This window comes from Podarcis muralis, chromosome 13, assembly GCF_964188315.1.
Source record: "Podarcis muralis chromosome 13, rPodMur119.hap1.1, whole genome shotgun sequence".
In the NCBI taxonomy this organism is placed as follows: domain Eukaryota; kingdom Metazoa; phylum Chordata; class Lepidosauria; order Squamata; family Lacertidae; genus Podarcis; species Podarcis muralis.
The window spans coordinates 30,150,281-30,165,798 of NC_135667.1; the positions used below are offsets into that span (position 1 = coordinate 30,150,281).

Genomic DNA, 15,518 nt, shown 5'->3' on the forward strand with positions numbered 1-15,518 from the left:
ATATTGGATCTGGTAAGTTCTTGCAATCAGGTTTCCAGAAAGTCTGGTCATAAAGAAACATTTTTGCAGCTACCCCCAAAATAAGAACTTGTTGGGTGCAATGTGTATATCTGTGGGAAAGCAGGAAATTGCTGTGGCCCCACAATTCAATGCATACTGGATATGGCCCACCTAATTCTCTCCTCCTCCTTCTTCTTTATCTAGTACAAGTAAGTATCTGTACTTAACCTGAAACTGTTCTTAACCTGAAGCACCACTTTAGCTAATGGGGCCTCCCGCTGCCACCGCACCGCCGGAGCACGATTTCTGTTCTCATCCTGAAGCAAAGTTCTTAACCCGGGGTAATATTTCTGGGTTAGCAGAGTCTGTAACCTGAAGTGTATGTAACCTGAAGCGTATGTAACCCGAGGTACCACTGTATAAGAAATGGACTATTTCAAATGTCACCATGTAAGCATGGTATAATCAGCCATTAGCTAAGATTGTGAGGTGCATTTGGAGGCACACATCAAATACTTGCTTGGCGAAATTAACAAGGAAACACAAAGTTGTTGTTTTTTTCCTGATTGCATCAAGCAGCAATGGAGCTTTATTAGACAACCCTCATCAGTGACAGAAGTCACGTATTGGCCACTAACAAGCTAAAGCAAGACACATCCTGCAAGGAAGACCTCTGAAGAACGGAACAAGCAAGCAGAAAGGGGCATAGGGGCAGGTGTGCGCTTCCTATATCAGCGGAACCAGTTGGTGGGTTTGAAGTTGGAGCGACGACAAGGGACAAATGGTTAGTCATAGGATTTCCTGCCGTGTACTGTTGAGAGAGAAAAGGGGAAAGGTGAGTCTTTAGGGGCACAGGAATGCATAAATGACAAAGGCTGAGGCATGTGAAACTTGCTTTCTTACTTCCTAAATGCAGCACGGTCTGCACAGATTTGCTGACCAAAGTGGCCTTTTGTTCTAATAGAATGAAAATGCCCGCGGTCACATCCACACCATCCATTTAAAGCACTCTTATGCCAAGCTTAACAGCCGTGGCTTCCCCCAAAGAATCATGGGAACTGTAGTTTTTTTAAGGGTGTCCTAACAACTTATAATAGGTCGAAGTTCCTGGGATTGTTTGGGAGAAGCCTTGATCATTAAAAAGTGGTATAATCATGCTTGAGATGGATGATGTGAAAGTGACCTGTGAGACAAATATAGAGAATTATTTTGCCGCCCCCTCCCCCGATGTCTTCTGGACAAGATTATTCCCTCTTCTAATCCAGTTTAGAGCATACTGAGAAATGGAGCATGCACGGTCTAATTGTAGGGTCATTGAAGGTTCTCTCATGTAACTGGCTACACAGCTCTAGATTAAATCCCAGTGTGGTTTCCATCATCTCCCACAGCCTACCCTAACACAAGGATAAGGCACATTGCCTAGAAAGATAGCGGGCAAATTGCCCACAGATTCTGATGCATGATCATTGCCTCTGCCTCTCATTTGCTACCCGTCTGGCGGGCAAGGGCTGCATGTGCAACACTCCCCAAGGTTGGCACATTTTTTTTCTTATAAAGCTAAATGGACCTTATGGCATTTGGAGCAGCCCTTACTGGTTAAATATTCCAACTGCCTGATGCAACGAGGAAGGAAAGGGAAGGCACAGAGAATTGAAATCCCCCTTGTGAAGGTTTTTACCTGGTTTGCAGGGCTGTACAGGCATGGGGTAGCTCTGACCACCTCCTCCCATTTGTCCGCCGCCACCGCCGCTTCCTCCGCCGATACAGGAACCGCCGCCACCACCGATACTTCCGCCGCCAATACTTCCGCCGCCAATACTTCCTCCACCGATACAGGTACCACCGCCACTACCTCCGCCCATGCCTCCTCCGCCCATGCCTCCTCCACCGATGCTTCCTCCTCCAATACCGGAACCGCCGCCGCCGCCAATGCCTCCACCGCCAATGCTGCCGCCGCCAATGCCGCCGCCACCAATTCTGCCGATGCTTCCCCTTCTACCACCTCCATAGCCACCTCCGTATCCTCCTCCTCCTCCTCCTCCTGATGAGCTACTGGGAGACAGAAACATAACCATGAAGAACACTGCAAGCCACTTCACAAATATATATATATATATATAAAACGTGGACTATGCCTTGTAGACGGAACATCGATACTCATGCCAAATACCCTCATTTAGTCTGGGAGAAGCCTCTGCCTTGGAGGCTATCCAGTCGGGATAGAAAGGATTGGGCTTGATAAGGGATGGGGCCCTCCAAGTTTTCTTTGGCTCCCCTTATGTCCAACCCGCATGGCCAATGGTCATAGATGGATGGGAGCAGGCAGTCCAACGACACCTGCAGAGCCACAGATGGGCTAGTGGTCCAATTTGCCATAAAGCAGTTTTATACTTTTAACTTGTCACACCTATCCATCCCTGATTTCCCGCCTTGGTACAGAATGTTCTAGGATATTCTAAGAAGTCAGTGGCCCCTGGATGCAGAGTTTCCCAAACTTGGGTGTCCAGCTCTTTTTTGGACTACAACTCCCATCACCCCTAGCTAGCAGGGCCAGTGGTCAGGGATGATGGGAATCGTAGTCCCAAAACAGCTGGGGACCCAAGTTTGGGGAACACTGTTCTAGAAGGCCTCCGAGTCCCTTCTTGGCAATATTTTGTTGCAAGTGGGTTCACAGAGATACTCGGTTCTTTTATTTACAGTACTGGAATGCTTGCAATGCAGAAGTGATTCTGGACTGCTCTAGAGGCTGGAAGCATCCTTTGTAGATGGTCCCTCCATCCTCCCTTATTTGTTCCTGGCATGTAGGGCCTTCCCTCTTTGGCTCTCTATTGTTTGTGGGTGAGTTTTCGCAGCAGTGAACTAATACCCCCAATATGGCCTATAGTCAACATACATTTCTTGCTGTCCTTCCTCAAGTAACCGGCGGTATTGGCAGATCTCCTGTTCCAGGCGAGTCTTGATGCCAAGGAGCAGCTGGTACTCTTGGCTCTGGCTCTCGATCTCGCATCGGATGCTGCCGAGCTCTGATTCGATTGGTTCAATCATGACCTGAATCTGTTGCAGCTGCATGTTGTACCGACGCTCTGTGTCAGCCAAGTTGCTTTGCAGAGACTGGATCTGATAAGAGGGAAGGAAAACAGTGAGATGACCTTCAGGAATGGTGCTCCCTCCTGCCCATTTTTCAGGTTCTGGCAATTCCCACCCTTGCCCCGCTTTAGCACTCGTGAAGAACAAGTGATGGTTCAAATAGAGATGGAAGAGAAATTCAATGCAGGTCTCATTTAAAAGCAAATCTATCAAATCTGCACCTTCTGAAACAAGAAGTATCCTTCAAAATTCACACTTTTCCACATACTGCAATGCAGTACTCAATTAGTGTTTATTTTTTTTAAAAAAAATGCATGTATTAGGGGCAAGTGTGCATAAAAATGAAGATATTCATCAAAATAACATACCAAAAAAAAGCATTATATTCAGGTAAATGCAAAAATGTGTACATACAGGTAAATGTGCTCATGGGGGTGGATTGCAATCGAAATGCTGGTGAATTTTCATGAGGATTTTTTTTAAAGCATAGATTGCTGTAGAAATTACTGAAAAGCAGAGAAATAGGGAGAACCAACGCTGACAGGTCCTTCCACCCCTAGGTGCAAACCAATAAATTGTCTGACCAAGCCATCCCAGCTCATTGGCAAGGAGAGCTCTCCTTGGAGTTGGGCAAGCTCATCTTAACTTGGGGGTATCTAGCCATGGTAACATGGGGCAGCCAGGTGTCTTCTCAGGGCACCCTGTGGATGAACAGGCAAGGGCAAGCACAGATCAGCCAGCTGATTCACCTGTCGCTTGGAGCCAGGGTGGAATTGCCTGATTTGGCTATGCCAGGTCGACTGTGGGAGAATTATTTCCCTAGTTTGCAGGGAACCACACGGCTGTTAACTTATATAGCTAATATGTTTGCTCTTTTTGCATATCTCATTATGTTAATAAAGCTGCCGTCCATTCATCCTGTTTATACCTTGCATTTTCATTCCTCTGCTGGGGCGGGGTGTGGGGAGGGTAAGGGTAAGAAACAACTATACCTTGATGCAATACCATGTTTTTAGCGGATGTAATAAAGAAAACATCCAGACATATCACTTTTGCACATGTTACCACATACCATGCTGAGTTGGGATTGCAGCTCGATCTCCAGGGTCTGATATTCTCGTCTCAATTCTGAGACTTGCTGGTTGCCGGTATTTATCTCCTGCCCACTTGAATTGACCTGCTGGCGAACCTCCTCCATCTAGTAGACAAAAAGGAAGATATTCTGACTGGCTGGACCATTTGCTTCTTACTGGGAGGCACACAGCAAACTTGGGAATGTCAATAAGATGAGAGGACAAGCCAAGGATTGTACTACACAGGTCTACACATAATACTGGGCAATGTTGTCAACTATACTTTCCACCCCTGTGTCTAGAACATGACTGATTCTCATGTCTCTGTGTCCTATCAACACCAAAGCGCACTATCACCAGTAGGAATTGTGTGTCAGGCTTTTTCCATGACCCCTCTTGAGTAATTTATCTTCCTTCTGTTTTGGGCCATCTCCACCCCACCTCTTAGAAAACACCAAGCATTGGGCATCCTTCATGACAGCTATATGGGGCAGTATGCCATGGAAAGCTAGTTTCTGGTAGCAACAAACTTTCCCATTGGCCTTTGTCTCTTGCTTATAGGCTTCCCAGAAGTTGCTGGCTGTGGGAAATGAGATGTGAGGCACATCTAAACCTGCAGGGCTCTCATTACCTTTTAAACCTGCTCCCCTGATTTCAGCTCACATTTTTCATACACTCTTCAGATCATTTCCATTGGCCCCTAGAGTGGTCTTCTTAACTATGACAAGAGCTGTGGGCAATTGGGGAGCAATCTACTAAACGCACCCTGGCTGCTAGCATCAACCCCCTTTCCCCCCTTAGATTAAGCCTGTCACCCAGGTTCCTCTCAGTATGATGGATATAGCCATCTGCTGTCATATATCTTCTAATCACTGGAGAGACCACTTGCCTTGGATTCGTACCACTGTTCCACCTCTCTGCGGTTCTCTGCGATGATTCTTTCATATTCAGCCCTGAGCTGATCAAGACGTTGTTTCAGGTCCGCACCAGGGGCAGAGTCCACCTCAACGTTCACATCGCCACCACGCTGGTTTCTCAGGCCTCTCAGGGTCTGCAAGCGGAGGGGGAAGGAAAACACATCATGAAATGAAATCTGCCTCTTCCCGCTCCCAAAATCCCCCACAATTCTTTTTTTTTAATAATAATAATCATGAAATTCTGCTAACGTGTCTTGAGAATGGCTCTATGAAACATCAGATAGAGGAGGGGTGGGGAAAGAATTGGGCCACCTTCAGTCAAGGCATCAGTAGGCCAGGGGTGTCAGTAAGGGATTCAGCCAAGTTACTATTGTAGTTTATTAAATCTGTATACCACCCTTCATCCCTAGATCTCAGGGCAGTTCACAACATTCAGTTGCTAACACTCAGCACTGGCCAACGAAAGGAACTGCAGGGAACCTTCCTGCATGGGGATCCTTAAATCAAGCTAAGCCAGGGTTGGTCAGTTGAATCTCCCTCAGAGCTGAAAAGTGGGTGTGGGGGACCACTGGCCTTCCAGAAATATTTCTGGACTACAATTCCCATCATCTCTGAGCGTTGGCTGTGGTGGGTAGGGCTGACGAGAGTTGGAGTCCAACAATATCTGTAGGGACACAGATATCAAGCATTTCTGGCACCCTACAATGCATTCCTCACATTTTGCACCCCAGACTAAATTGTTGGTTGCTACCTTTTACCCCCCGGAAAACCCTCACAGGAAGCTCAGAAGGTTGACTTTTTGTTCGTTGTTTGTTTGACCTCTGTATTACCTCCTCATGGTTCTTCTTGAGGCAGATCAGCTCCTCTCTCAGAGACTCAAACTGCATCTCCAGGTCAGACTTGGCAAGAGTCAGCTGATCCAAGAGAGGGCGCAGCCCATTGATATCAGCCTCCACGTTCTGATGGAGACCACATTCAGTCTGGTACCTAATGCACAGGAAAGGAGGTAGGGTGGAGAACAGTGACTGGCAGGCTTCACAAACGTTACTTTTCTTATCACATGTCTCATAATTACATGCCTGGATTACATGCATGTCTATGGATTAACCATGATTTTTTATTCCCATGCAGAAGGTCATGCAGAAGAAGATCTCAAGTCCAGTGCCTGAGATGCTGGACAGCTGCTGCCAATCGAAACAGGTTGCATTGGAATAGATGGCCAAAGGTAAACAGCAGCTTCCGATGCTGCTACCTGGGTCTGAACTCCACCTGTTTGGTTAGATTTATGTTTTGATGATTTTGTAGGATGGATTGAAATCTGCTCTGGGAAATCCAGGTTAATACATCCACTGAGGTACTGTCAAGCTTTCTTCAAAGAGAAAGCCCTCTGGGCTGGGACAGAGAACGCTCATTGGCTATGGGATGCTGTTCAAATATTGGAGAAGGAATGGAAATATTGGAGAAGGAATGGAAAACCTAGGGTCTTGGAATAGAAGAAAAGGCGTTCTGTGACCTGTAATCATTTTGTCACAGGTTCCATTTCCCATTTGCACTATCATTAGCCACTTTAAGTTTCTTTGAAGAAAAAAAGGGATATAGATTTCAGCTACCCCTGAGGAAAGTAGGTGAGAAGAGTTATACTCACTTCATTTTAAAATCTTCAGCAGTCATCCTGGTGTTATCAATATTCAGAAGGATTTTGTTGTAATCATCTGTTTCACCAATAAGCTGGAAAAAGAGGGGAATGTACATGTTTATGTTTAATTCCTTCAGTCTGTCAGAGATGACAATGTAATAAAACACCATGCTGATTGTGTTGTGTTTTGTTGTGTTGTCTTGTGTTGTATCATTAGCATACTGCTCTTCATAAGAAAGCACAGAGTGGTTTGCAAGTCAAGTCGCAACATTCACAACAGCAATAATTAATAAAAGCGATATTAATTATAATCTCAAAGCCCATTTTATAAACTCCATGCAACAGCGAGACACCACAACCAAGCAACATGTTCTATAGATCAGAGGTCTCAAAGGTCTCTGGAAGGCAATATCTCAAGGCCCAGCGTCTCATCTACCTAGAACTGACTTAGATTGGCTTGTCTACTAGAACTGGGCCCAGACTGCACTCTGCATTCAAAGCAATATTATACCCCTTCAAACTGTAGTACGTAAAGGAAATTGGAAATTGTTAGGAGATTCCTATTCCCCTCACAAGGCCCAATTTCCCAGAGTTCCTTGGGATGAAATATTGGCTGTTAAACCACTCTGGGAACTGTAGTTCTGTGAGGAGAATGGAGGGCCCCTTAACAACCCTCAATGCCCTTGCAAACTTTGGTTCTTCGTGGGGAGCCATGGCTGTTGAAGTGGTATGATACTTCTTTGAAGGTCTACTGCAGGTGGGGACGTAGTTTCTGGGCAGATCTTGATATGTTTGCTGTGCATTCTTTTGTAATGATGAGAGGGGCAGTGGGTATAGACTGGGTATGCATTGTTGCTGAGAGTAATCGGTGAATACTCAAGCTTGCTTGAATTAGCAAAGGTTATACAATGGGGTGGCCAGCATGGTGCCTTCCAGGTATGGTAGAAGTCCAACTCCCATCATCCCCAGCCAATGGCCAGGGATGATGGATGCATATTGAGAACACCATGTTGGCTGCCCATGATGCGCATGGCTTTTTAGAACAGCAGGTGCCTCATCCCAGGCAGTAAGCGTGACCATGTCATTTACAAGGCGTTTAAGTTCTACCTAGCCACTAACTCTCATCTTGGTGACAGGATGAAGCATTCTTAAAAAAAGAAATCCAAGGCCTTGTAGGTAAAAAGGTAAAGGACCCCTGGACGGTTACATCAATGAGGGTTGTGATGCTCATCTCACTTTCAGGCCAAGAGAGACGGCGTTTGTCCACGGACAGTTTTCTGGGTCATGTGGCCAGCATGACTAGACCGCTCTTGGCACAACAGATGGAAACCAGAGCGCACGGAAACGATGTTTACCTTCCCGCCACAGCAGTACCTGTTTATCTACTTGCACTGGCATGCTTTCGAATTGCTAGGTTGGCATGAGTTTGGACAAAGCAATAGAAGCTCACTCCATCGCGGGGATTCGAACCACCAACCTTCCGGCAAGCCCAAGAGGCTCAGTGGTTTAGACCACAGCGCCACCCACATTCCTAAGGCCTTGTAGTACTTGTTCAAAACAAAATAGCATACCTCATTGTAGAGCTGGTCAATTTGCTGGTAATATTGGCTGTAGTCCCTTGGTCCAGCTATGGTTCCATGCTTCTGGTACCACTCTCTGATCAAGATCTCAAGCTGATCATTTTCATCTTCCAGGCGTTTCACCTGATCGATGTAATTAGCCAGGCGGTCATTAAGGTGTTGCATGGTGGACTTTTCGTTGGTGTTGAAGAGGCCTCCCTCACCACCGCCAATACCGAAGCTGCCACTGCTGAATGGGTAGCTGCCTCCGCCATAGCCTCCACCGCCATAGCCCATGCCGCCATAGCTTCCACCGCCATAGCTTCCACCGCCATAGCTTCCACCACCATAACTTCCACCACCATAACTTCCGCCACCATAGCTTCCACCACCATAACCACCACCATAGCCACCACCGTAGCTGCTGCCAGCATAGCTTATTCTCCCTCTGCTTATCCTTCCACAGCTACCACTGCTGAAACCTCCTCCTCCATAGCCACTTCTGGATCCTCCTCCACCATAACTACCACCAGAAAACCCTCTGGAGGACCTGGAGGATGAGCTTGTGATTTTGATACTTCTTCCGCCGCCGCCGCCGCCACTGCTGCCGCCGCTACCTCCACCACCAATGATTTTGCAGCTTCCACCACCGCTGCCTCCACCACCACCACCCTTAACACCGCAACTCATAGTGAAAGATATGGAGAATCTAAGCCCTACAAAAGCCCCAGTTCAGCTGCACAGCCTGTTTTGAGATTGAGACTGCAAATGATTCTTCCCAGCGGATCCCTACTTATACTTCCCATTTGGGTGTTGCCACAATGGGTGTTCCTTGCCCCTCCCAGGGCATTTGCCAATCTCATTGTTTATGCCAAAAAAATTATCTGCCAAAGGGAGGGGTTTTTGAAGGCTATCTACGGCAATCAAGTGCATGCCTGGGGTTTTGTCACACTCTGGCGATGTGTTGCTAGGATGGAGATGGAGATGCATCATCATCAGATTTTCCTTTCATCCTGCACCTTGAAGCTGCAGTCTGCTCTGTTTCCAAACCATCAACCATCATGAACACATCAATTGTGAAGAACATGCGGCCACAAAGTTTCTGTGTTGATCTGAAAAGAAAAAAAAGTCTTGTTCTTCCTTAGCAATCAGAAGTAGGGATGCTCAAAGATTTCAGCCAGTCCGTTTTTGTTTGGGGTTTTTTTGGTGTGTGTGTGTGTGTGTTTAGCAAACTGAATTCAATCTGCACTTCCTGGATCAATCCATGTATCAGAACACACTTATCCTTTGGTTTGCTCACTTCTCCAGATTTTGCATTCAGGTTCTCAGCTCCAAAGTGATGCAGGTTGTAAGTCAAAATACATTCTACAAAATTCAGATTTTTAGAGAAAAATGCAAACAAAAAAATGTGCATTGCAGGGGAGGGAAATGCAAAATAATATAATAATATTGATGCTGTTTTGAAGGAAAATCCACAGACTGGGGGAGAAGGATGACAGAACAGATTTACGAAAGAGCACAAGAGAAACTGACATGAACTGGAAACAGATTAGTTGATCCCTCACTACTCAGCAGGGAACACAATGAAGAAATGCCAAATGGAAAGCAAATTGGAATTTAAAATTAGCCTTCTCCATTTTAAACTGTGAAAAGTATATACAGTGGCACCTCGGTTTAAAGAACAGCTCTGTTTACAAACTATTCAGTTTATTAACTCCTCAAAACCGGAAGTAGTGTCCCGGTTTGTGAACTTTACCTCGGTCTAAGAATGGAATCCGAACTGTGGAAGGGCACTGGTGGCGGGAGGCCTCATTAGGGAAAGTGTGCCCTGGTTTAAGAATGGTTTTGGTTTAAGTTCATAAACCGAGGTACCACTGTATGCATGTTTTGCCTCACCACCCTGCTCTTCAGAGTAGAATTAAATGTTGTGCCAAGACAATTGTTCCATCATTGCAAGCACAGGGACCAACTTGTGGGGGCTCAGGTCCCTTCTGCCCCCACAAAAAATATCTGAGGGAACTGCCCCCCACCACCCAAGTTGATGGACATTGCTGCCTCCCCCACCCCATGCTTGGACAACAAGCCCTTCTCCCTATCCACACATGCACACTGTTTCTAAGCCTGCAAAACAGCATCCTTTTTCCTCCAAGGTTTTTCTGTTGGCATTTAATTTTCTTTCAAAGGCGAGAACTCAATCCTGAAAATACAGTTACCATTGCCCAGTTAATTACGTACCCACAATGTTGCATACCCACAAATTGTGGTTGGTTCAGACCAACCTCCCAAAGCCAACATGCCAATATTCAAAAATATACCAGTAAGCTTTTTCCCTCTCTAAAACGTGGACCTACAAACAGTTGTGATTGAAGCAACTATCAGACAGGCTTACTGGGCGTTAACTTATTTGTGGGGGGGGGGGAGGTGCAAGTGGAACAGTGTCGTGCCTCTTTTGTTCTTTGGGTTGTGCCGCTGTTTGTCAGATTGAAACAACTGATGAAAGGAGAATCATTTTCACCCTATGTGCCAACCACAGGGATCACACCCAGAGTTTCCTCATCAATTAGCTCTTTACTAAGACGACTCATTTGGTAACTGAGCAGATTTCTAAACAACCCAGTGTATGATCTGCAAATACCATCTTCGTAGATTTAACCAATACAGTTACTCTAAGCTGCATGGCCAAGCTTACTCTTAAACATAGTTTCCCTGCCTGTCTTTTTTTCATTTGTTTTGGCTAGCCAGTACGAAGGCAAACACTTCCTGTGCCTAAACCTCTTTGGTTCCAGCTCAGGAGGTGCCTAATCAAATATGGATCTCCTTGGGTGCTGGTGATGCAAGCACACTTTGAAGATGTTCCCTCTCTGCGATGGTTATCTTGTCACTTGCTATGCTTAATCACTTTGGAAATACTTCCAACTCCTTGATGATCTGGTGAGCACTCATCTCCATTCCACAGTCCGGTGGTTTGGGTGGATATTATCACTAAATGCAAGGTGAATGTAGGGCAGACTAGATCCCAAACTGAAGTTCCACTTTAATAATATACAGATACGCACACATAAATTTGCTCTGCTTCTCAATTTGTCTCCTAAGGGCTGCTTCACATGTTACATTGAGTGTATATAGCCTCAGTAGTGGGGCTGATCTTCTGGGAACTGTGTTACATCATAGCCCATGGAGAGCAACCTGGCTCTTCATGTTTAGAACTTTTTTTCCCTGGAGATACCCTCCAACAAGACAAGAACAATGGTGGTCCTTAAACCACACACTTACCCCTTGCCTTTCAGGAAAAGAAAATCCCAGCTGAGTTATGCTGTTCACCCCTTGTGTTGTTATTTTTGATGCAGCTCATTTTGCCAAGCAGCTGGGGGGGGGCAGAAAATATTAACCTTGAGAAGTAATGTGTAGCCTGGCCTTGCATATGGAATGTTCAATAGTTTATGCACCGTGAAGGAGTACTTTCTCAGGGCAGATGATATTATTATTATTATTATTATTATTATTATTATTATTATTATTATTATTTATACTCCACTCTCCCCAGGCTCAGGGCAGCTAAACCAAATATAAAAACAATTGATTAGAATGCAGCTTAAAAAACAAGATTAAAATACAACATTAAAACATTAAAATTCAGCCTCATTTCAGTGGAACTCAATCAAAAACTTTTGGGGGGATAAAAAGTCAAGTCTTCACCAAGGCTAACTATCCAGACTACATGGGCCAGAAAAAAGCCAGGGAAGTTCCCAAATAGGAGTTCCAACACAGAAGGAGAAAGGAAAAAAGAAAGAGAGGGAGGGATTCAAATTGATTCCAAGCCAAAGGCCAGGCAGAACAACTCTGTCCTACAGGCCCTGCGGAAAGAGATCAGATCCTGCAGGGCCCTGGTCTCATGAGGCAGAGCGTTCCAAGAGCGTTCCACAAAAGAAAGTCTTCTTCATGCAGTTAAAATACGGAACTCACTTCCACAAGAGGCACTGATGGCCCCCAAATTAGATGGCTTTAAAAGAGGATTGGACATTTTCCAAAGCCATGAGCAGATCTTTCTCATGCTCTAGTGGCAGCCTCAAAAAGAGTACCTGACAGGCATCCAGAAAATTGATGGGGTCATATCCTATAGGGGTCCTCATTTTTGTTGTCATTCTCCTGATGTTGTGGCAGGCAAGATACATGTGCAAGTAATGTCAGAAGTGATGGAGCAGAGGATTATACAGCAGGTTTCAGCAATTCTTAAGGATGGTGGCGTTAATCATTTAACTGTCCAAGTGGAAAAAGAAGCCTATTTTCAGCATATGTATGACCTCAGTACAGAAATTTCAAGATGTCCTTGCGATGACAAAACAAAAGGAATCCATGAAACACTACAAAGATGGCGCTTACATCATGTTACCGGAAGCTGAATCTTCAGGGTTCACTGTCTGTATATCATCAGGTGAATTTGCACATAAATGTACAGAAACAAATGCTGTATATTTTGGATTTTTAGAAAATGTTACATACCTTTAAAATAAGATCAAGAGATTTCAGAAGTGGTGGGACATGTAGAACATATGCTGTATATGTGGAAATACTGGCAATGTAAAAAATACTGTTATTTGGTGTCTATTAAAGAAATTTTGCTATAAAAAAAGAGAGGACTGGACAAATCCATGGAGGAAAAACGCTATCAATGGCTACTAGTCATGATGGCTATGCCCTGCCTTTGTGAATGGAGGCAGCAAAGCTTATGAATACCAGTTGCTGGAGACCCTTTTTGTGATCCCCAAAAGTTACTATATGTTTTCCTGTCCGTTCCAGATCTTTCTAGGAAATGTTCTGTAGCCTTTGACAAATTACTTACACTTTAAAAGCACTGCAATTAATTATAAGCTACCTTGGGCAAATTTGAATTTGATTGTAAAAAAATTAATTCGTTCTCTTAGCAGGTCCTATAAATGAGCCTTCCCCCTTTGAGTTGCAGGATGCGTAGCAGCAGCTGGGCGAGGTTCCCGTTTTGCCCAGGGACATTCCAGCCACCTTGTACCAACCTGCGCATTCGTGAGCAACCCGGAAAATTAATGGAAACCTGTGATAGAATCTGAGGGATTTCAACATGTGATGCTCATTAAAGAATGGAGGAAAAAGCTGATGGAGCACATTAGAGCAGCGCATGGCAACAGGATACGGCGTGCAATGACAAGGAGTGGAGCACTGGCTTTCCCACAGCAGGGTCTGTTGATATTGAGATGGAACTGGCCTATAGCAGCATTGTAGTCCTGGCATCCTTGTTGAAATACAGTGGTACATCGGGTTACAGACATTTCAGGTTACAGACTCCACTAACCCAGAAATAGTACCTCTGGTTGAGAACTTTGCTTCAGGATGAGAACAGAAATCACGCAGTGGTGGCGCGGTGGCAGTGGGAGGCCCCATTAGCTAAAGTGGTACCTCAGGTTAAGAACAGTTTCAGGTTAAGAATGGACCTCCAGAACAAATTAAGTTCTTAACCCGTGGTACAACTGTACGGAAATATTGGCTCCGTTTGCTTGCAAATAGCTTCAACAAGCCTCACTGTGCCAGACCAATGACTTCTTGAGCCCAATATCCAAGCTTCAGCTAGGACAATATCACCTACCATGTGGTTTCTGGCTGGCACTTGACACTCCAATGTATGTCACAACTTCCAAGGTATTTGAGCTGCTTAAATATGGGGGAGAGGCACTGTCGAAATCAATGACCTCGGTGGTTTTCAAAGCGTTCTAGACATACTTGGGGCTCCTTGGAAGCTCATTAGGTAGACCTTGTTCCATAATGGGAGAAGAACATCCTGAAAATATGCACTGACTCCTGGCAGCTATTCTACCCAGCCAAAAGGAAGTCTTGGGATGACTTCTAGAAGGCACACTTGATTCATGCAGGGTTATGAAGGACCCAATAGGTTCTGTCTGAACTGACTATGCTTCATTGAACACCGTTCTCCAATGCTGGGTCTCCAGATAGGGCTGGACTTCAGCTCCCATCATCTCCAGCCAATGCTCAAGGCTGGTGGAAGCTGTGGTCCAAACAAGATCAGAGTAGCTCAGTTGGTTAGATCATGGTGATGATAATGCTAAGGTCGCAGGTTTGCTTCTCATATGGGACAGCTGCATATTCCTACATTGCAGGGGCTTGGACTAGGTGATCCTCAGGGTCCCTTCTAACTCTACAGTTCTGTGATTCTAATTATGAAACATCTGGGGCCACTATCCAAGAACATGCTCCCCAAACATCTGCAACACATACAGATTTTTCAGTAAAGAAGCTGGTGTGGAGATGGTTCCCTGAAGACAGAAGCTCTGAAAAACAGAGAGAAATGAAATTGGGGGCGTGGGGGGGGGGAGACAGTACCCTCACTTTTTTCTTAAGGCTGTTTTGGTTCAAGTATATTACCTTAACAGAGAATGGAAAGGAAAATATGGCAATGGTCATTCCTTTTAACAACAGCAGGCTACTGGGTGCATAGGTATAGCTATATACAACACATACCTACTAACATGCAATATGGCAATCATAAACTAGGACCTGAAGCCCCCCAGATGTGTGGACTGCCACTCCCACCATCCCTAACCATTGGCTATGCTGGCTGGGCTGAAGTCCAGCAACATCTGGAGGACCAACTAGTCCCCATTTGCGGTATGAATAAATAAAAACTTTAGAGCTATAAAGAAGACCCAGTAGGAACATCCCCTTCTTTTAAAGAAGAAAGGGGGAAACACTTTCTACCTTCATCCCTCTATCACCCACCCAACAAGCCTTCCAAAAATTATTAACCACACTATACTTTGGGCTAGATCCAATCTAATTTAGTTTAAGACAGATCCCCCTGAAATCAATGGGTTGTGTAAGTCATGATGTAGATCTCATTTATTTAGATGAGAGCGAAGTGCAACACAGACTGGATTACAACCCATTGACTTGCCTATTGTGGCTTTCATGGTTAGTTCAACTACACAACCTAATTTTCATGAAACTTATTAAAGGTTATTGTTAGGTAATTCTCAGGGTGACGTTGTCCTGAAGAAGTCTGCTGGGCTGTCTTAATTATGTCTGGCTCTTAACTGGTGAGTCAGCTGTCTTTTAAAATGGCAAATTATCCCACATTGCATTTAATATCTCAAGAGGTTTTCAGCAACGAGATGATATTATGCAAATTACTTCAGATGTATTGCTCAATCTGGTGTGTGTATAGTTGGACAGCCTTAGCAAAAGACAATTTAGGAAATATAGT

At 44.9% G+C, this 15,518-nt stretch overlaps 1 protein-coding gene across 2 annotated transcripts; it reads right to left on the minus strand.

Moving 5' to 3' along the window:
- Positions 1-556: 556 nt before the first annotated feature.
- Positions 557-9,049, minus strand: LOC114582076 (keratin, type I cytoskeletal 19-like). Of its 2 annotated transcripts, none has more exons than XM_077917297.1 (8): positions 8,285-9,049; positions 6,723-6,805; positions 5,908-6,064; positions 5,050-5,211; positions 4,160-4,285; positions 2,894-3,117; positions 1,679-2,049; positions 557-811 (listed from the first exon to the last, which is right to left on the minus strand). In XM_077917297.1, exons 1-8 carry the CDS (start codon positions 8,960-8,962, stop codon positions 786-788), a joined length of 1,827 nt encoding a protein of 608 aa, XP_077773423.1. In that variant the 5' UTR covers positions 8,963-9,049; the 3' UTR covers positions 557-785. The 2 variants fall into 2 exon arrangements, with proteins under 2 accessions (XP_077773423.1, XP_028558691.2); XM_028702858.2 differs by having other exon boundaries at positions 1,679-2,052.
- Between the last annotated feature and the right edge of the window lie 6,469 nt (positions 9,050-15,518).

Excerpts from the sequence above, each read along its gene's own strand:
- LOC114582076 (XM_028702858.2), bottom strand. The coding sequence starts at position 8,962 with ATGAGTTGCGGTGTTAAGGGTGGTGGTGGTGGAGGCAGCGGTGGTGGA. Across the intron at positions 6,065-6,722 it reads GCTGAAGATTTTAAAATGAA|GTACCAGACTGAATGTGGTC; the intron begins GTGAGTATAACT and ends CCTGTGCATTAG. Across the intron at positions 5,212-5,907 it reads TCAAGAAGAACCATGAGGAG|ACCCTGAGAGGCCTGAGAAA; the intron begins GTAATACAGAGG and ends CTCCGCTTGCAG.